Raw genomic sequence first — 23,755 nt, 5'->3', positions numbered from 1 at the left:
GGCAATTTATTCGCAATTTCTTGCAAATGCATTATTTTTTGAACTTCGGTCTCGCATTCTTTTATACGAGGATCAAGATACATTAACTGAGGTTCACACCATGAAACATCATTTTCTTTATTTTTTATTTCTCCCCCTAATGTAGGGAACAATGTTTCATTATAGTGACAATCAGCAAAATGTGCTGTAAAAACTTCACCTGTCATGGGTTCAATATATCTTAAGATTGACGATGTTTCATATCCAACATATATTCTCATCCTTCTTTGAGGACCCATTTTAGTGCATTGTGGCGGTGCGATAGGAACATAAACCACATAACCAAATGTTCTAAGGTGGAAAATATTTAGTTGATGGCCAAAAGCAAGTTGCAAGGGATAATATGTATGGCTTGCACTTGGTCTAATGCGAATCAATGATGCAGCATGAAAAATTGCATGACCCCATACATATACTGGAAGTTTTGTTCTCATTATTAATGGTCTAGTTATTAACTGCAATCGTTTAATTAGTCATTCAGCTAAACCATTTTGTGTATGCACATGGGCAACATGATGTTCAACAACAATCCCACTAGAAATTCAAAAATCATTAAATGTTTGAGATGTAAACTCACCACCATTATCCAGTCTCACCCTTTTAATAGTATAATCAGGGAAATGTGCTCTCAATTTAATAATTTGAGCAAGAAATTTTGCAATTGCCACATTTTGACTTGATAATAGACAAACATGAGACCTTCTACTAGATGCTTCTATTAGGACCATGAAATATCTAAATGGTCCACATGGTGGATGAATTGGTTCACATATATCACCTTGAATTCTTTCAAGAAACATTCGTAATTCTTTTTCAACCTTAAGAGGTGATGGTCTTATTATCAGTTTTCCAAGTGAGCATGATGTACATGGGATAAGTGCATCATGAGGGTTCTTTTGATCCATCAATGGATGTTCATGTGTATTTTGAATTATTTTTTTCATCACTGTTGATCCTGGGTGGCCTAATCTCTCATGCTACAGATTGATCATTACAGGATCACATGCCTTTTCATTAACTACCATGTGTGCTTCTAGTACATTTATATATGTATAATGTAAACCAGAATTAAGTCTCGGTAGTTTTTCAATCACATGATTCTTGTCAGTGATACTTAAATATTTATCATTTTCTGTTATCACTGACTGATAATCATATCCATTTTACTATATGTCAGAGAAGCTTAACAAATTTCTCTTTGAAATGGGAGAAAATAAGACATTATTTATCAGAAAATTTGTACCATTTGGTAACATGAATTTTGCCTTTCTCGTTTCTTTTATCAAGTTTGCAGACCCTGATATAGTATTTATAATTCCTTCAGTTGGTTTCAGATCAATGAAATACTTCTTAGGTTTGAGTATAGTGTGTGTGGTACCACTATCTGCAATATATGGGTCTCCACCATTTACTTGATGGTGTATTCTAGCAAGATTCATATTAAAATTTCAAATAAGATAAGTAAATAATAAGTGAATATTTCGATAAGATAATCAAAATATATTACATGTAAACCACTTACAATCTAAAGTACATAAAAGATAACACCTAATAAACACATACGTTATGATCTAAAATCATTTATTTAGGAGTGATACATAACAAGTTAGGCATCTTAGAAAATTCAAACAATTCAAGTCTCAAGGTAGTTCAGGGTTTATTTAATCAAGGTTTTTCAACAGATTCACTCTCGTTTTCTTTTCTTTTGGGACTTATTTGTAGAGCTAAACAAGATATTCATGTATTCAAGAAATACTAGACTGATGATCCATGTTACCAGATCATTAATAAGAATCTCTGAGATTCTTATAAGAGCGTCAACTAACATCTTCAATTTTATTTGTTCATAGATCACGATTGTTTCTGCATAATTAATATCATATCTCTCTTTGAGCTTTTACCATGACATTTTCTATTATCAAAATTTAAAACAAAAAATAAGAAAGATTAGAATCCATTTATATCAGGTAGCGAAATACAGAAACATGGTAGAATTATAAACAATAAAAACCCAAGGGCATTGTAGAATAAATAAGATTCCTCCGGTGGTAGACTAACAAGAGTGATGATATATAGCATGATCAATATAATAGCTAAAATCAAAAATGGGTGAATCATCATCACCAAACTTTTGAAAGTAATAATATGAGAAAAAGGAGATTGATTTATGAAAATGTGGAACGGAGATGTGTAATTTATATTTGAAAAATATAGTCGTTGTAACCTCGTCAGTTGACGTTAATAACCGTTATGTATATATGATCGTTGTAACGTCATTAGTTGACATTAACGACTGTTATGTACCCGTTGTATATAAATATGAATTTAATAAAAGTTTTTTTTAATACATTTAGTATAAATACATTTAGTGTATATATATATATATATATATATATATATATATATATATATATATATATATATATATATATATATAGTATAAATACATTTAGTACATTTAGTATAAATGTATGTAGTTTATCAAATACGAGATTAACATAAGAATAATGATAAGTGTAAAGGATAAATGTTAGTATGCATAAATAATGATTTTAAGAATTAATTTGCATAAAATAAATAATGATTAATGTAAGTAATCATAAATAAATAAATGTTAGATAACATAAATATAAATGCTAGTGAAGTTAATAGAAGTTAGATAACAGAAATATAATGTTAGTAAACATAAATTTTCATACTTAGGCGACAATGTCGACCATATATTATCTAGGCGGTATAACAGACCATATATCACTTAGGTTGCAGAGCCAACCATATAATAAGAACAATACAAATGTACTAAGAACTTAATAAAAGTTAGTAGTTCAAAATGTTAGTAGTCCAATATCCGAACAATACAAATGCACTAAGAACTTAATAAAAGTTAATAGTTCAAAATGTTAGTATATCAAAGTGTTAGTAGTCCAAAATGTTAGTAGTCCAAAATGTTAGTAGTCCAGTATCCGATATATTTGAGTCTAACATTATTAATGGCCTAAGTCATATATTAATAGTAGTTAAGTTTATTATTATTAATAGTTTCATTAGTCGCTTATTTCTTTTAGATGTATAACAATATTTTAACGTTGTATATGATCATAATAATATATAGCTTACCAATAAGTAAAAGAAGATGTCGTTAAAGAATTTCTTACCTTGACTAATGACTCGTGATTGATTGAATTAACCTTGATTACGCTATCGTGCTGATAACGTGTTAGGATTTCATAGTTTATGATTACCTTTAATGGTATAATCTATTATATAGATTATAATGGTATATAATAAGTATAATAGAGAGAAAGTAGAGAAGATGTAAGAATGATATTTTGGAAACTGGTACATTGTAGACTTGCATTTACATCATATTTATAGTACTAAAGTTACTATACAAAAACCTCTAAATTTAATATGCAAACAGTGAATGGATATGGTGAAATAAATTGATCATACACTTGTTTGACTTTTGATGATTATAACAGTTCCCAATTTATAGCTTAACAATGTCGGTTAAAAAATCTTATAGTGATCTGTGATTTTTTTTTTTTTTTTTGACTAACTACATTCTCCTATCTTCTAGTTAGTACTTCATAAAATATCCAACTCTACTAATTAAACTATTAGTTAATCTAGATTATTCTAGAAAAAGCATTACTATTTTAACAAAAAGGTACGAATATAAGCTCATGAAAATCTTTTTCTATCATCAGTTACTTTTGAACATGGTCAGTATTTGGTTTAAAACCGTTTAACTCGAAAACCAAACCAGAAAAAACCAAACCGAATTTGAACAGTTTTCGGATCGAGTAAAAACCGAAACCGAATTTGAACTTGGTTTACGGTTCGGTTTTGAAAATTCTGAATTCGGTCCGAATTCACTATTATTAATATATTTAATTTGTATATTTATGTTTTAATGTCATTATATTTTAAAATCCAATCATCTAAATAGGTTCTCACCCATATGACGAGTTAGTAGCTTACATTATAATTATATTACTCAAAGTATTTTGTTCTTTTTATTAATAACGAAAACAGTCGACGTCACAATTCAAGATGTAAATATTAATAAATCATTGAATTCTTGATAATTTAATGGTACGTCACTGTTTTAGGTTGTAAATAACTAAGGCAACAATAACGCCAGAATTAAACTACCATGGTTCTGAGTCTAGTGTTTTGTATATTTAAATATTTCACCTCGCATTCGCAAGATTGGTTATTGTTGTTGCTATTGTGAAATATAAAGATATTGTTTGGAGTTTAAAATTCACATACATTGATATTTTCATGATATGTGAACTTAAATTTAGTTAATAAGTAATACTTCATAGTGATTATATTTATGTATTGTGTATCATATAATCATATATATTTTGTAACTTTGTATATTGAATGGTGTTTTAAATGAAATTTTGATTTTGTTTGATATATGGTTTTAACCGACATCGAACCGAAAATCGATTTGAAAAGTCAAAACCAAACCGAAACCGAACCAAATTCAAATTTAGTTTTTGGTTCAATTTTTGGTTTTGATTTCAGAAGTTGAAAAACCGAACCGATTACACCGAAAAACCGAAAACCGAGATGATCACCCCTAATTGCTTTAAAGTAGTGTAGAACTCTTGTTGGTGGACCTGAAACGATTCTACACGTGCATGGTAACACAACCGGAGCAAGTAAACAGGATTCAAGATGCTGAATCCGGTGATTGATAACATGTAAAAAAAAATAGCAAGTAAGAGCGAGGATGATCACCGATGCATGCTCGTCAAATAGCATGGATTGATCAATTAAGGAGTTGACTGTGAAAGATAATCGGTTAAGGAAATGCAAAATAGTTTCACATGGAACATTGTCAGAAAGAAATGTATGCATATAAGATTAGAGGAACTTTCTTCTATCACTGATTGGTCTAATACTGCGAAACTCCACAAACTTATATGTTGTACAACATATAATGCGTGACAGTACAAACATTTAATACCAAGGAAAAATGGAACTTCAGAATCAGGAAATTATGAAAAGACAGGTCACTGATATTTCTAAGTTTAAAAAGTGGTTATTTATGCAGCTGCATCTTTCTTGGAGATAGCTATGACATTGAAATTCATTGAATTTGGATTTTTGGCTATCATTCCTTTTATCACATTAGCTGCATCCTGCAAAAATAAAATAAAATAAAATAAAATAAAAATAAAAAAACTTTAATTAGCTACAACCAACATGAGCCCATTACAACTTTAGGGTCTTAACTATGAATCAAATTTGGTACAAGGCAATCTCGATCCACTAATTTACCAACAGGTTATGGGTTGCATTTAATCATAGATGAGCCTAGGAGAAGGGTCACCAACAGAGCGAATTCTAAGCATCATTCTAAATAATTAATTCAGCGTTTTAGGATTTCATTACCAATCTAGCCAACCCTAAAACGAACTCGTACACATATATTGCATCCGAGTTTCAGGATATACTGCCCATGGTATTCAAACAAATATTACCTGCAACACAGTGGTTGGTGAAGAAGGGCCATGTGAAACTGGTGCACTTTTCCTTCCATCAAGCTCGTATAACTGTCCTGCCAATTTGTACCATTGCCAAAAGTAGTAAAAGGTCTTTCTTTCTATCATATATAGGATAGGATTATAGGCGATTGATTAACAGATGCGTTTAATCAAAAGAGAAATAGATACTTACCATTAACGCACACGAAGCATATAAAATGATCATTGACATTGTCAGAGGCCTGCACAAATAAAAATACAAGTTTGAATTAATTTTAAATAAGAATCATCATTCACAAGAAATTCACACAATGAATTGTAACTTTACTAACCTCGGTCTCACCAGCAGCTACTGCATCAGAATGTGCAACTTCCATTTCTCTATCATTCTCAAGATACAGAGCACGCTGCACGCACATACCAAAAGTTTAATAATAAAAATTCAAACAGCCAAATTAAAAGTAGTTTTTTTTTTTTTTAGAAAACATAATACCTCCATTGGATCCATGCTTGCTGTAGATTTGTAAAACCTGTCCAAGAACGAGTCCTCGACTACAACAACAAAAATAATTAGTTGAATAATGATAAGTTAAAAATTATAAATTTGTCCACAAGTCCAGAGTAATGGCATGAGATACTGATTTCACAAATTCATCCTCAAGTAGTCATCTTGAGTGGTATGAAAGGACATTTGGTTAACGATAATGATAATAGACATATATGAAATAAACAAAGCAATTACTTCATCTTTAGACTTTCGATTTTGGGTGTAACTTGTACGTTTTTGATACAATAAAATATGTTAACTAGCTGAAACTCAATACAAATATTAATTAACTTTCTGAACTCTTAATTAACAAGATACAATAAAGTATGTGTGACAAAGTAAAACTAAATGGCTTACCCAGTTTTATCTCTGACTTGATATTGCCTATAGCATGAAGAAGTCCAATCGTTCCACATGCATTTCCCACCGTTTGTTTCATGAAATAAACTCCATCATACGAATTCTGAAAGTACAAAAACATAAGTCATACAAGAAAGGAAAAAAAAAAAAAAAAAAGGAAAAAAAAAAAAATACATACACGCGATTAACTTAATATGGTTAATGTCAATCAGTAACACACCTGTTTAATGATACTATCCTGCTTCAACCTTTCTTCTTCACTCTAAAAACAAAAGTATACCAGAAGCATTAATCAATATGTACATACATCTCACTCAAACATCATGTAAGTTTACATAAAAAGATAACAAACCTCGGGTGTAATGGGATAAAGAAACAACACGGCAAGAACAGGCTTCGGGACCATTTCCAATAGTTCTTCATCCAAACCGTAAACATCATTACATTCCGCCTCATTTGGCGGAAGACCAAGTCCACATAGAAACTATCCAAATACAAAAGTACAGACAAATTAGTCAGCCCTGTTTCAGTAAAAAAACTGTACACAGTTGTATCCTTAAATCTAAACGTAAACACACTGCCATTGTCTAGTTTGTAAGTCAGTCAGCACACCAAGCTAATTGCGCTAGAAAAATATACTCTGTATTATTCAAGTCTCTGTTATATTTTTATATATTAGAACAGAATATAAAATGGATCATGTAAATACAATAGAGTCATCAGCCTAATTTGACCTAAATATGGTGTTTGAAATTATGACCCACCAAAATACTAAATTTGTAGGATTTTTTATTCAAACATTGGAGCTGCTCTTCAAAATTGAGACTAAAAATCTTAAACGAACAATAAAATAAGAAATTAAGATATTAGATGCTCACCTATAAAACGGTTAAACCCTAATGGATTATATTTCAATCGAGGAACACTCACGCTATGTTTGAATCTTAGCACAAATACAAACAAAAATTGAATGATCATGCCAGGCCAGATAGTAGTGGTTGGATCGATTAAGCATAAAAAAACGAAAAAGGAGCAATTGAATTTAAGATATAGATAGATAGATATATGGATAGGGAAGGAAAATAAAAAACCTGGTTCATAACATCGGGGTTAGCTTCAAGAGGAAGCCATTTTTTAGCAGAAGAGGCCATTGTTAATTTGATTCGATTTCTCTACTACCGTATTTGCTTCAAGATGAAATAAAGAATACGAACAAGTCTGTTCTAAATAGTGGGGTTTTTAAAGGGTTTGTAAGGGTGCCGGTTTTCGATTTTTCTGTTTATCAATCAAAACCCGAATTTGAATTCGGATAAAACTTGATTCAATTCGAATTGAATTTTCAAATAAGATATATCAAGTGAATTCAAACGCTAAAGTCATTTAGTTTAATGACCCGACGGATTCCGACTAAGAAACTTCTCGTTGTTTTTACAAACACATTGATGTAATTAACTTGGTCGGAATAAATAAACTACATTTATTCTCTCACGATCATCTTCCAATTTTCATCACAATTATTATTTTCTTTGTCATAAAAGTCTACATTGGAACCTTTTATTGAGACGTGTATTTTTCATACATATATAACGTAATTAATCTCGTAAAAATAACTCATATTTGAATTTGAATAATAATTAATGAGAGTGAATTTTTTTCAATAAAAAAGGAAATAAATAAATAAGTCGATTTAATTTAATTAGTTATTAATTAGATTAATGAAATCACCTTAAGGGCTTAGATTTTTTTTTTTTATGATTTTTTCTTAACAAATGAATTAGCCTAATAATGACATCATCATTATATAATTTTAATAGAAACTATAGATTTGGTAGATTTGGTAGATCTTTCAAACATAAGTATATCATATAAAACACATATAAACAAATTTACAAAATATAATAAACTTATAGAGCATATTTACCACCCTATTTTTTTTCTTTTGACATCAGCTAGTTGGGATCACCTAAGGGGACTTAACCACCCACGAGATCATCTCTAGCAGTTGCTATATCCGCTCTAAACTACTTGTCTAGGAAGAAACATACACCAATTCCATACGAAGCATGAACGGTAACACCCCCTCCCCTTTACACACACACACACACACCCAACTTGACGTTAACTTGACGTTAAGATGACATTAACTTGACATTAACTTGATGTTAGCTTGACGTAAGCTTGACGTTAGCCTGACGTTAACGTGACGTTAGCGTGACGTTAGCGTAAAGTTAGCGTGACGTTGGCGTGACGTTAACGTGATGTTAGCCTGACGTTAACTTGAATTTAACGTGACGTTAACCTGAATTTAACTTGACGTTAACCTGACGTTAACGTGACGGTAACGTGACGTTAACGTGACGTTAACGTGACGTTAACCTGACGGTTAACTTGACGTTAACTTGACGTTAAGATGAGAATTTGACGTTAACTTGACGTTAACTTGACGATAAGATGACGTTAACTTGACGTTAACTTAACGTTAGCTTGACGTTAGCTTGACGTTAGCTTAACGTTAGCTTGACGTTAGCCTGAAGTTAGCTTTACGTTAACCTGACATTAGCTTGATGACGTTAACCTGACGTTACCCTGACGTTAACCTGACGTTAGCCTGTCGTTAACCTGACGTTAGCTTGACGTTAGCGTGACGTTAGCCTGACGTTAGCGTGACGTTAGCCTGACGTTCGCGTGACGTTAGCGTGACATTAGCGTGACGATACCGTGACGTTATCGTGACGTTAACCTGACGTTAACGTGACGTTAACCTGATGTTAACCTGACGTTACTTGACGTTTAACTTGACGTTAACTTGACGTTAAGATGAGAATTTGACGTTTCACTTGACGTCTACTTGACGTTAACTTGACGTGAAGATGACGTTAACTTGATGTTAACTTGACGTTAACTTGACGTTAGCTTGACGTTAGCTTGACGATACCTTGACGTTAGCTTGACGTTAGCTTGACGTTACCTTGACGTTACCTTGACGTTAGCCTGACGTTAACCTGACGTTAACGTGACGTCACCCTGACGTTAGCCTGACGTTACCCTGACGTTAGCCTGACATTAGCCTGACGTTAGCCTGACGTTAGCCTGACGTTAGCCTGACGTTACCCTGACGTTACCCTGACGTTAGCCTGACGTTACCCTGACGTTACCTGACGATAACCTGAACTTAACCTGACGGTAACCTGACGGTAACCTGACGTTAACGTGACGATAACCTGAGGGTAACGTGACGTTAACCTGACGTTAACGTGACGTTAACCTGACGTTAACGTGACTTTCATGTGACGTTAACGTGACGTTAACGTGTTAACGTCACGTTAACGAGACGTTAACCTGACGTTAACGTGACGTTAACCCGACGTTAACCCGACGTTAACCCGACGTTAACTTGACGTTAACCCGACGTTAACGTGACGTTAACCTGACGTTAACTTGACGTTACATGACGTTTAACTTGACGTAGATGAGAATTTGACGTTAACTTGACGTTAACTTGACGTTAAAATGACGTTAACTTGACGTTAACTTGACGTTAACTTGACGTTAACTTGACGTTAGCTTGACGTTAACATGACGTTAGCTTGACGTTAGCGTGACGTTAGCTTTACGTTAACCTGACGTTACCTTGACGTTAACCTGACGTTACCCTGACGTTAGTCTGACGTTAGCGTGACATTAGCCTGACGTTACCGTGACGTTAGCGTGACGTTAGCGTGGCGGTAGCGTGACGTTACCGTGACGGTAGCGTGACGTTAGCGTGACGTTAGCGTGACGTTAGCCTGACGTTAACGTGACGTTAGCCTGACGGTAATGTGACGTTAACGTGAATTTAACGTGACGTTAACGTGACGTTAACCCGACGTTAACGTGACGTTAACCCGACGTTAACGTGACGTTAACGAGACGTTAACGTGACGTTAACGTCACGTTAACGTCGAGTTAATGTCACGTTAAATTCACGTTAACGTCACATTACGTGACGTTAACCTGACTTTAACGTGACGTTACATGACATTAACCTGACGTTTAACTTGACGTTAACTTGACGTGAAGATGAGAATTTGACGTTAACTTGACGTTAAGATGACGTTAACTTAACGTTAGCTGGACGTTAGCTTGAGGTTAACTTGACGTTAGCTTGACGTTAGCTTCACGTTAGCTTGACGTTAGCTTTACGTTAACCTGACGTTAGCTTGACGTTAACCTGACGTTACCCTCACGTTAACCTGACGTTAGCCTGTCGTTAACCTGACGTTAGCCTTTCGTTAGCCTGACGTTAACGTGACATTAGCGTGACGTTAACATGACGATAGCGTGACGTTAACTTGATGTTAGCGTGACGTTAGCCTGACGCTAACGTGACGTTACCTGACGTTAGCCTGACGTTAACGTGACGTTAGTGTGACGTTAGCGTTATGTTAGCGTGACGTTAACCTGACGTTAACCTGACGTTAACCTAACGTTAACCTGACGTTAACCTGACGTTAACCTGACGTTAACCTGACGTTAACCTGACGTTACTTGACGTTTAACTTGACGTTTAACTTGACATTTGACGTTAACATGACGTTAAGATGAGAATTTGACGTTAACATGACGTTAAGATGACGTTAACTTGACGTTAACTTAACGTTAGCTGGACGTTAGCTTGAGGTTAACTTGACGCTAGCTTGACGTTAGCTTAACGCTAGCTTGACGTTAGCTTGGCGTTAGCTTTACGTTAACCTGACGTTAGCTTGACGTTAACCTGACGTTACCCTCACGTTAACCTGACGTTAGCCTGTCGTTAACCTGACGTTAGCCTGACGTTAGCCTGGCGTTAACGTGACGTTAACGTGACGTTAACGTGACGATAACGTGACGTTAACCTGACGTTAACCTGACGTTAACGTGACGTTAGCGTGACGTTAGCCTGACGTTAGCGTGACGTTAGCCTGACGTTAACGTGACGTTAGTGTGACGTTAGCGTAATGTTAGCGTGACGATAACGTGACGTTAACGTGACGTTAACGTGACGTTAACCTGACGTTAACGTGACGTTAACCTGACGTTAACCTGACGTTAACCTGACGTTAACCTGACGTTTAACTTGACGTTTAACTTTACGTTTAACTTGACATTTAACTTGACGTTAACATGACGTTAAGATGAGAATTTGACGTTTAACTTGACGTCAACTTGACGTTAACTTGACGTGAAGATGACGTTAACTTGACGTTAGCTTGACGTTAGCTTGACGATATCTTAACGTTAGCTTGACGTTAGCTTGAGAAGTTAAGTTGAGAAGTTGACGTTAACTTGACGTTAAGATGACGTTAACTTGACGTTAGCTTGACGTTAGCTTGACGTTACCTTGACGTTAGCTTGACGTTAGCTTGACGTTAGCTTTACGTTAACCTGACGTTACCTTGACGTTAACCTGACGTTACCCTGACGTTAACCTGACGTTAGCCTGTCGTTAACCTGACGTTAGCCTGACGTTAGCTTGACGTTAGCCTAACTTTAGCGTGACGTTAAGGTAACGTTAGCGTGACGTTAACGTGACGTTAGCGTGACGTTACCCTGCCGTTAACGTGATGTTAGCGCGACGTTATCCTGACGTTAATTTGACGGTAGCTTGACGACGTTAGCTTTACATTAACCTGACGTTAGCTTTACGTTAACCTGACGTTACCCTGACGTTAACCTGACGTTACCCTGACGTTAACCTGACGTTACCCTGACGTTAACCTGACGTTAGCCTGACGTTAGCTTGACGTTACCTATGACGTTAGATTGACGTTAACTTGACGTTAGCCTGACATTAGCCTGACGTTAACGTCACGTTAACTTGACGTGACGTTACCCTGACGTTACCCTGACGTTAGCCTGACGTTACCCTGACGTTAGCCTGACGTTACCCTGACGTTAACGTGACGTTAACGTGACGATAACGTGATGCTAACGTGACGTTAGCGTGACGCTAACGTGACGGTAACGTGACGTTAACGTAACGTTAACCTGACGTTAACGTGACGTCAAGGTGACGTTAACGTGACGTTAACGAGACGTTAACGTGACGTGAACCTGACGTTAACGTGACGTTAACCTGACGTTAACGTGACGTCAAGGTGACGTTAACGAGACGTTAACGTGACGTTAACGAGACGTTAACCTGACGTTAACCTGACGTTAACGTGACGTTAACCTGACGTTAACGTGACGTTAACCTGACGTTAACGTCACGTTTACCTGACGTTAACGTGAAGTTAACCTGACGTTAACTTGACGTTAACTTGACGTTACATGACGTTTAACTAGACGTTTAACTTGACGTTAATATGAGAATTTGACGTTAACTTGACGTTAACTTGACGTTAACTTGACGTTAGCTTGACATTTGCTTGACGTTAACTTGACATTAGCTTCACGTTAGCGTGACGTTAGCGTAACGTTAGCTTTACGTTAACCTGACATTACCCTGACGTTAGCCTGACATTAGCCTGACGTTAGCGTGACTTCAGCGTGACGTTAGCGTGACGCTAACGTGACGTTAGCGTGACGTTAGCGTGACGTTAGCCTGACGTTAGCCTGACGTTACCGTGACGGTAACGTGACGTTAGCGTGACGTTAACGCGACGTTACCTTGACGTTAACGTGAAATTAACGTGACGTTAACCTGACGTTAACCTGACGTTAACGTGACGGTAACGTGACGGTAACGTTGTAGTGACCCGAACTTTTCCATGTTTATATATATATTAAATGAATTTGTTATTTACATGATTAAGTGTTTCTAACATGTTAAGCAATCAAACTTGTTAAGACTTGATTAATTGAAATAGGTTTCATATAGACAATTGACCACCCAAGTTGACCGGTGATTCACGAACGTTAAAACTTGTAAAAACTATACGATGACATATATATGGTTATATATATAGTTAACATGATTTTATTATAAGTATGTATCTCATTAGGTATTTTAACAATGAGTTATATACATAAAAATGAGACTATTAATTTAAGAAACTCGAAAACGATATATATAACGATTATCGTTATAACAACGTCTTACTAGGTACATATGAATCATATTAAGATATTGATACACTTGGTTAATTATGTTAAATGATAAGTAAATATATTATTAAGTGTATTAACAATGAAATACATATGTAAAAATAAGACTACTAACTTAATGATTTCGAAACGAGACATATATGTAACGATTATCGTTGTAACGACATTTAACTGTATATATATCATACTAAGATAAATTATAAATCATAATATCATGATAATATAACAATTTAACATCTCATTTGTTATAATAAACAATGGGTTAACAACATTCAACAAGATCGTTAACCTAAAGGTTTCAAAACAACATTTACATGTAACGACTAACGATGACTTAACGACTCAGTTAAAATGTATATACATGTAGTGTTTTAATATGTATTCGTACACTTTTGAAAGACTTCAAGACACTTATCAAAATACTTCTACTTAACAAAAATGCTTACAATTACATCCTCGTTCAGTTTCATCAACAATTCTACTCGTATGCACCCGTATTCGTACTCGTACAATACACAGCTTTTAGATGTATGTACTATTGGTATATACACACCAACGATCAGCTCTTAGCAGCCCATGTGAGTCACCTAACACATGTGGGAACCATCATTTGGCAACTATCATGAAATATCTCATAAAATTACAAAAATATGAGTAATCATTCATGACTTATTTACATGAAAACAAAATTACATATCCTTTATATCTAATCCATACACCAACGACCAAAAACACCTACAAACACTTTCATTCTTCAATTTTCTTCATCTAATTGATCTCTCTCAAGTTCTATCTTCAAGTTCTAAGTGTTCTTCATAAATTCCAAAAGTTCTAGTTTCATAAAATCAAGAATACTTCCAAGATTGCAAGTTTACTTCCAAGTTTTCTAAATCCATTCCAAGTAATCATCCAAGATCAAGAAACCTTTGTTACTTACAGTAGGTTATCTTTCTAATACAAGGTAATAATCATATTTAAACTTTAATTCAATTTCTATAACTATAACAATCTTATTTCGAGTGGAAATCTTACTTGAAATTGTTTTCGTCTCATGATTCTGCTTCAAGAACTTTCAAGCCATCCAAGGATCCTTTGAAGCTAGATCTATTTTTCTCATTTCTAGTAGGTTTATCCAAGGAACTTGAGGTAGTAATGATGTTCATAACATCATTCGATTCATACATATAAAGCTATCTTATTCGAAGGTTTAAACTTGTAATCACTAGAACATAGTTTAGTTAATTCTAAACTTGTTCGCAAATAAAAGTTAATCCTTCTAACTTGACTTTTAAAATCAACTAAACACATGTTCTATATCTATATGATATGCTAACTTAATGATTTAAAACCTGGAAACACGAAAAACACCGTAAAATCGGATTTACGCCGTCGTAGTAACACCGCGGGCTGTTTTGGGTTAGTTAATTAAAAACTATGATAAACTTTGATTTAAAAGTTTTTATTCTGGGAAAATGATTTTTATTATGAACATGAAACTATATCCAAAAATTATGGTTAAACTCAAAGTGGAAGTATGTTTTCTAAAATGGTCATCTAGACGTCGTTCTTTCGACTGAAATGACTACCTTTACAAAAATGACTTGTAACTTATTTTTTTGACTATAAACCTATACTTTTTATGTTTAGATTCATAAAATAGAGTTCAATATGAAACCATAGCAATTTGATTCACTCAAAACGGATTTAAAATGAAGAAGTTATGGGTAAAACAAGATTGGATAATTTTTCTCATTTTAGCTACGTGAAAATTGGTAACAAATCTATTCCAACCATAACTTAATCAACTTGTATTGTATATTATGTAATCTTGAGATACCATAGACACGTATACAATGTTTCGACCTATCATGTCGACACATCTATATATATTTCGGAACAACCATAGACACTCTATATGTGAATGTTGGAGTTAGCTATACAGGGTTGAGGTTGATTCCAAAATATATATAGTTTGAGTTGTGATCAATACTGAGATACGTATACACTGGGTCGTGGATTGATTCAAGATAATATTTATCTATTTATTTCTGTACATCTAACTGTGGACAACTAGTTGTAGGTTACTAACGAGGACAGCTGACTTAATAAACTTAAAACATCAAAATATATTAAAAGTGTTGTAAATATATTTTGAACATACTTTGATATATATGTATATATTGTTATAGGTTCGTGAATCAACCAGTAGCCAAGTCTTACTTCCCGACGAAGTAAAAATCTGAGAAAGTGAGTTATAGTCCCACTTTTAAAATCTAATATTTTTGGGATGAGAATACATGCAGGTTTTATAAATGATTTACAAAATAGACACAAGTACGTGAAACTACATTCTATGGTTGAATTATCGAAATCGAATATGCCCCTTTTTATTAAGTCTGGTAATCTAAGAATTAGGGAACAGACACCCTAATTGACGCGAATCCTAAAGATAGATCTATCGGGCCTAACAAACCCCATCCAAAGTACCGGATGCTTTAGTACTTCGAAATTTATATCATATCCGAAGGGTGTCCCGGAATGATGGGGATATTCTTAAATATGCATCTTGTTAATGTCGGTTACCAGGTGTTCACCATATGAATGATTTTTATCTCTATGTATGGGATGTGTATTGAAATATGAAATCTTGTGGTCTATTGTTACGATTTGATATATATAGGTTAAACCTATAACTCACCAACATTTTTGTTGACGTTTAAAGCATGTTTATTCTCAGGTGAATACTAAGAGCTTCCGCTGTTGCATACTAAAATAAGGACAAGATTTGGAGTCCATGTTTGTATGATATTGTGTAAAAACTGCATTCAAGAAACTGATTTCGATGTAACATATTTGTATTGTAAACCATTATGTAATGGTCGTGTGTAAACAGGATATTTTAGATTATCATTATTTGATAATCTACGTAAAGCTTTTTAAACCTTTATTTATGAAATAAAGGTTATGGTTTGTTTTAAAAATGAATGCAGTCTTTGAAAAATGTCTCATATAGAGGTCAAAACCTCGCAACGAAATCAATTAATATGGAACATTTTTAATCAATAAGAACGGGACATTTCAGTTGGTATCCGAGCGTTGGTCTTAGAGAACCAGAAAATTTGCATTAGTGTGTCTTATCGAGTTTGTTAGGATGCATTAGTGAGTCTGGACTTCGACCGTGTTTTCTTTAAAAATGATTGCTTAACATTTTTGTTGGAAACTATATATTATTAACATGTATATATTATGTGATATATTAATCTCTTAACATTTTTGATATTGTGTGATAGATGTCAACCTCTAGCACAAATCCCATTGACTCACCTAATAATAACAAAGAGTCGAATATATATTGGACTGATTCACAAGTTCCCGAAGAAGAACCGGAAGAAGAATCAGAACCGGAAGAAGAATCAGAACCGGAAAAGGAGGAATCGGAGGAGGAAATAGAGCCGGTGGGGGAAATAATAAAACGGTTAAGTAAAAGAAAATCCTCAACCAACCGACCAAGGTTAATTATGGTCAATGGTGTTTCCGCCAAGGAAGCAAAATATTAGGAGGATTACCAATTCTTCGATGAATCGGATTCCGACGAGAATTCCGATGATGTTATAGAAATTACCCCAACTGAATTTAAAAAGGCAAAAGAAAATAATAAGGGAAAGGGCATAAAAATAGAGAAATCTAATTCCAACCCCGATGAACTTTATATGTATCGTCAACCCCCGAAGCCCTTAAGTTGTAACAATGACCCGGGAACCTCTAAACCACCAGGTTTTTCTAAACCGTTGTGGAATACGACAGCTCGTATTAGGGGAACATCATATATCCCTAGAAACTTGGCAAAACGAACCAAAACCGAAGAAGAAGAAACGAGCGAGTCGGAATAAGATAGTTGTATTCGTGTGGTGTAATATATGTAATATAGTGTGCTTATGCTTTATGATATATGTAAAAATTGCTTGTATTAATAAGTATTTTTTTATGAATCTAACTCTTGTGTATTTTACAGTATAAAAACACAAAATGGATAGACAACCCAATATTTTAAGAGACCTACCCGGAGACATGATTGATGAAATCTTGTCTAGAGTCGGTCAGAATTCTTCGGCACAACTATTTACGGCGAAATCAGTTTGTAAGACATTCGAAGAACGTTCCAAGAATGTCTTGGTTTATAAGAGACTTTCGTTTGAAAGATGGGGGATATCACATTGGGAAACCCATAAGTTACGATGTGTTTACTTTGACGCATATATTGCGGGGAACCCAAATGCTATTTTACGCAACGGGTTAAGAAATTATTTTGACTCAATGCATCCGAATATAGGACTTCATGATTTAGAAAAAGCGGCTAACATGCAACATAAAGAAGCATGCTATGCTTACGGGTTAGTAATGTTCGCTTCTCACCAAAGTGAGAAAAAGAACATCGGGCTACAACTATTAAACAAAACATTCCCACAAGTGACGGAGTCGGTAATTGGGGTAAGAAATGAGGTTTTTAGGTTATTACGAGACTGTTGGTCATTACATAACCCTCGTCCCTTTGACGACGTTACAACACGCTGTCTTATCAACGACCATAACGGTTATGTTCCACAAGACCAAGGATGGGAAGTAGTCCTAGTAAAACCAGAATGCATGACTTGTTTCTGGACGTATGAATTACGTGTCTTTATTGCCTTTGCTGAACGACTTGTGTACTAGCTAGAATTATCTTCACAACTATCTTGTATCAAAGTTATTGTGTGCTATATTTCATGCTTTATGTAAAATAAGCGGTATTGTAAGTTTGTAAAATATTGTATAAAAGTTTGAACGCGAAATATTATTATAATCAGTTTTTCATATAGAATTGTAGTAGTTGAATTGTATATTAGCTACTAAGTATGAACTTAACGGGAAATGGCACCGACTACTCGACACACCGTGAATATGAATGAAGAGGAATTCCGTACTTTTCTAGCTTCAAACATAGCCGCAGTACAGGCTGCGCTACATACCAACAATAACCTTGGATCTAGCAGTACAGGAAATCGTGTAGGATGCACCTACAAAGAATTCACTGCCTGCAAACCTTTAAAATTTGATGGAACCGAAGGACCGATCGGATTGGAACGGTGGACCGAGAAGGTCGAATCGGTGTTTGCCATAAGTAAGTGTACTGAAGAGGACAAAGTGAAGTACGCTACGCATACCTTCACAGGTTCTGCGTTAACATGGTGGAATACCTATCTAGAGCAAGTGGGACAAGATGATGCGTACTCACTACCGTGGTCAGCATTCAAGCACTTGATGAACGAGAAGTACCGTCCCAGAACCGAGGTCAATAAGCTCAAGACAGAACTTAGAGGGTTACGAACCCAAGGATTTGATATTACCACGTACGAAAGACGATTCACAGAATTGTGCCTATTGTGTCCGGGTGCGTTCGAAGATGAGGAAGAGAAGATCGACGCGTTTGTGAAAGGATTACCGGAAAGAATCCTAGAAGATATAAGTTCACATGAGCCCGCCTCCATACAACAGGCATGTAGAATGGCTCACAAATTAGTGAACCAGATTGAGGAAAGAATTAAAGAACAGACGGCTGAAGAGGCCAATGTGAAGCAAGTCAAAAGAAAGTGGGAGGAAAACGATGATAAGAATCACCAATACAACAACAACAGCAATTACAATAATAATCGCAACAATTATCCCAACAATCGCAACATCAATCGCAACTACAACAAACGGCCCAACAACAACAACAACAACAACAACAACAACAACAACAACAACAGCAACTACAACAATCTTCCCAACAACAATAACAACCGCAACAACAATAACAATCAGAAGCAGCTATGCCAAAGGTGTGAAAAGTATCACTCGGGTTTCTGCACCAAATTTTGCAACAAGTGTAAAAGAAATGGTCATAGCACGGCGAAGTGTGAGGTCTACGGACCAGGGGTTAACAGAACGAAAGGAACAAATGGTGTCGGAACGAGTAATGGCGGAGCAAGTTATGCCAATGTAGTTTGTTATAAATGTGGAAAACTGGGCCACATTATTAGAAATTGCCCGAACCAGGAGAACACTAATGGACAAGGCCGCGGAAGAGTTTTCAATATTAATGTGGCAGAGGCACAGGAAGACCCGGAGCTTGTTACGGGTACGTTTCTTATTGACAATAAATCTGCTTACGTTTTATTTGATTCGGGTGCGGATAGAAGCTATATGAGTAGAGATTTTTGTGCTAAATTAAGTTGTCCATTGACGCCGTTGGATAGTAAATTTTTACTCGAATTAGCAAACGGTAAATTAATTTCAGCAGATAATATATGCCGGAATCGAGAAATTAAACTGGGTAGCGAAATATTTAAGATTGATTTGATACCAGTAGAGTTAGGGAGTTTTGATGTAATAGTTGGCATGGACTGGCTGAAGAAGGTAAAAGCAGAGATCGTATGTTATAAAAATGCAATTCGCATTGTACGAGAAGAAGGAGAACCCTTAATGGTGTACGGAGAAAAGGGCAACATGAAGCTACATCTTATTAGTAATTTGAAGGCACAAAAACTAATAAGAAAAGGTTGCTATGCTGTTCTAGCACACGTCGAGAAAGTACAAACTGAAGAAAAGAGCATCAATGATGTTCCCGTCGCAAAAGAATTTCCCGATGTATTTCCGAAAGAATTACCGGGACTACCTCCACATCGATCTGTTGAATTTCAAATAGATCTTGTACCAGGACCTGCACCAATAGCTCGTGCTCCTTATAGACTCGCACCCAGCGAGATGAAAGAACTGCAAAGCCAACTGCAAGAACTATTAGAATGTGGTTTCATTCGACCAAGCACATCACCATGGGGAGCTCCTGTTTTGTTTGTTAAGAAGAAGGATGGTACATTTAGGTTGTGTATTGACTACAGAGAGTTGAACAAACTTACCATCAAAAACCGTTATCCACTGCCGAGAATTGATGACTTATTTGATCAACTACAAGGCTCGTCAGTTTATTCGAAGATCGATTTACGTTCTGGATATCATCAAATGCGAGTAAAGGAGGATGATATTCCAAAAACTGCTTTTAGGACGCGTTATGGTCATTACGAGTTTATGGTTATGCCGTTTGGATTGACTAACGCACCAGCTGTGTTCATGGACCTTATGAACCGAGTGTGTGGGCCATATCTTGACAAGTTTGTCATTGTTTTCATCGATAACATACTTATTTACTAAAATAATGATCAAGAGCACGAAGAACATTTGAGAAAAGTGCTAGAAGTATTGAGGAAAGAAAAACTGTACGCTAAGTTTTCAAAGTGTGCATTTTGGTTGGAAGAAGTTCAATTCCTCGGTCACATAGTGAACAAAGAAGGTATCCAGGTGGACCCGGCAAAGATCGAAACCGTTGAAAAGTGGGAAACCCCAAAAACTCCGAAGCATATACGTCAATTTTTAGGATTGGCTGGTTACTACAGAAGATTCATCCAAGATTTTTCCAAAATAGCAAAACCCTTGACTGCATTAACGCATAAAGGGAAGAAATTTGAATGGAAGGATGAACAAGAGGAGGCGTTTCAATTATTGAAGAAAAAGCTAACTACGGCACCTATATTGTCATTGCCTTAAGGGAATGATGATTTTGTGATTTATTGTGACACATCAAAGCAAGGTCTCGGTTGTGTATTAATGCAACGAACGAAGGTGATTGCTTATGCGTCTAGACAATTGAAGATTCACGGGTAAAATTATACGACGCATGATTTGGAATTAGACGCGGTTGTTTTTGCATTATAGACTTGGAGGCACTACTTATATGGGGTCAAAAGTATTATATATACCGACCACAAAAGTCTTCAACACTAATTTAATCAGAAACAACTGAATATGAGGCAGCGTAGGTGGATTGAATTGTTGAATGATTACGACTTTGAGATTCATTACCACCTGAGGAAGGCAAATGTGGTAGCCGATGCCTTGAGCAGAAAGGACAGAGAACCCATTCGAGTAAAATCTATGAATATAATGATTCACACTAACCTTACTACTCAAATAAAGGAGGCGCAACAAGGAGTTTTAAAAGAGGGAAATTTAAAGGATGAAATACCCAAAGGATCGGAGAAGCATCTTAATATTCGGGAAGACGGAACCCGGTATAGGGCTGAAAGAATTTTGGTACCAAAATTTGGAGATATGAGAGAAATGATACTTAGAGAAGCTCATAAAACCAGATACTCAATACATCCTGGAACGGAGAAGATGTACAAGGATCTTAAGAAACATTTTTGGTGGCCAGGTATGAAAGCCGATATTGCTAAATATGTAGGAGAATGTTTGACGTGTTCTAAGGTCAAAGCTGAACATCAGAAACCATCAGGTCTACTACAACAACCTGAAATCCCGGAATGGAAATGGGAAAACATTACCATGGATTTCATTACTAAATTGCCAAGGACTGCAAGTGGTTATGATACTATTTGGGTAATAGTTGATCGTCTCACCAAGTCAGCACACTTCCTGCCAATAAGAGAAGATGACAAGATGGAGAAGTTAGCACGACTGTATTTGAAGGAAGTCGTCTCCAGACATGGAATACCAATCTCTATTATCTCTGATAGGGATGGCAGATTTATTTCAAGATTCTGGCAGACATTACAGCAAGCATTGGGAACTCGTCTAGACATGAGTACTGCCTATCATCCACAAACTGATGGGCAGAGTGAAAAGACGATACAAACGCTTGAAGACATGCTACGAGCTTGTGTTATTGATTTCGGAAACAGTTGGGATCGACATCTAACGTTAGCAGAATTTTCCTACAACAACAGCTACCATTCAAGCATTGAGATGGCGCCGTTTGAAGCACTTTATGGTAGAAAGTGCAGGTCTCCGATTTGTTGGAGTGAAGTGGGGGATAGACAGATTACGGGTCCGAAGATAATACAAGAAACTACCGAGAAAATCATCCAAATTCAACAAAGATTGAAAACCTCCCAGAGTCGACAAAAGAGCTACGCGGACAGTAAAAGAAAAGATATAGAGTTTGAAATTGGAGAAATGGTCATGCTTAAGGTTTCACCTTGGAAAGGCGTTGTTCGATTTGGTAAACGGGGGAAACTAAATCCAAGGTACATTGGACCATTCAAGATTATAGATCGTGTCGGACCAGTAGCTTACCAACTGGAGCTACCTCAACAACTCGCGGCTGTACATAACACTTTCCACGTCTCAAATTTGAAGAAATGTTTTGCTAAAGAAGATCTCACTATTCCGTTGGATGAAATCCAAATCAATGAAAAACTTCAATTCATTGAAGAACCCGTCGAAATAATGGATCGTGAGGTTAAGAGACTTAAATAAAATAAGATACCGATTGTTAAGGTTCGATGGAATGCTCGTAGAGGACCCGAGTTCACCTGGGAGCGTGAAGATCAGATGAAGAAGAAATACCCGCATTTATTTCCAGAAGATACGTCAACACCTCCAACTGCTTAAAATTTCGGGACGAAATTTATTTAACGGGTAGGTACTGTAGTGACCCGAACTTTTCCATGTTTATATATTTATATATATATTAAATGAAATTGTTATTTACATGATTAAGTATTTCCAACATGTTAAGCAATCAAACTTGTTAAGACTTGATTAATTGAAATAGGTTTCATATAGACAATTGACCACCCAAGTTGACCGGTGATTCACGAACGTTAAAACTTGTAAAAACTATACGATGACATATATATGGTTATATATATAGTTAACATGATTTTATTATAAGTATATATCTCATTAGGTATTTTAACAATGAGTTATATACATAAAAATGAGACTATTAATTTAAGAAACTCGAAAACGATATATATAACGATTATCGTTATAACAACGTCTTACTAGGTACATATGAATCATATTAAGATATTGATATACTTGGTTAATTATGTTAAATGATAACTAAATATATTATTAAGTGTATTAACAATGAAATACATATGTAAAAATAAGACTACTAACTTAATGATTTCGAAACGAGACATATATGTAACGATTATCGTTGTAACGACATTTAACTGTATATATATCATACTAAGATATATTATATATCATAACATCATGATAATATAACAATTTAACATCTCATTTGTTATAATAAACAATGGGTTAACAACATTCAACAAGATCGTTAACCTAAAGGTTTCAAAACAACATTTACATGTAACGACTAACGATGACTTAACGACTCAGT

General features: G+C 35.3%; 1 protein-coding gene across 1 annotated transcript; it reads right to left on the bottom strand.

The window, feature by feature from the left end:
* Positions 1 to 4,918: 4,918 nt before the first annotated feature.
* LOC139861445 (ubiquitin carboxyl-terminal hydrolase 3-like) lies at positions 4,919 to 7,675 on the bottom strand. Its single transcript, XM_071849839.1, has 9 exons — positions 7,545 to 7,675; positions 6,806 to 6,937; positions 6,674 to 6,715; positions 6,451 to 6,556; positions 6,040 to 6,098; positions 5,879 to 5,953; positions 5,740 to 5,788; positions 5,544 to 5,620; positions 4,919 to 5,201 (listed from the first exon to the last, which is right to left on the bottom strand). Exons 1-9 carry the CDS (start codon positions 7,602 to 7,604, stop codon positions 5,106 to 5,108), a joined length of 696 nt encoding a protein of 231 aa, XP_071705940.1. The 5' UTR covers positions 7,605 to 7,675; the 3' UTR covers positions 4,919 to 5,105.
* Between the last annotated feature and the right edge of the window lie 16,080 nt (positions 7,676 to 23,755).

This window comes from Rutidosis leptorrhynchoides, chromosome 1, assembly GCF_046630445.1.
Source record: "Rutidosis leptorrhynchoides isolate AG116_Rl617_1_P2 chromosome 1, CSIRO_AGI_Rlap_v1, whole genome shotgun sequence".
Taxonomy (NCBI): domain Eukaryota; kingdom Viridiplantae; phylum Streptophyta; class Magnoliopsida; order Asterales; family Asteraceae; genus Rutidosis; species Rutidosis leptorrhynchoides.
This window is presented reverse-complemented; position numbering and strand designations above follow the sequence as displayed.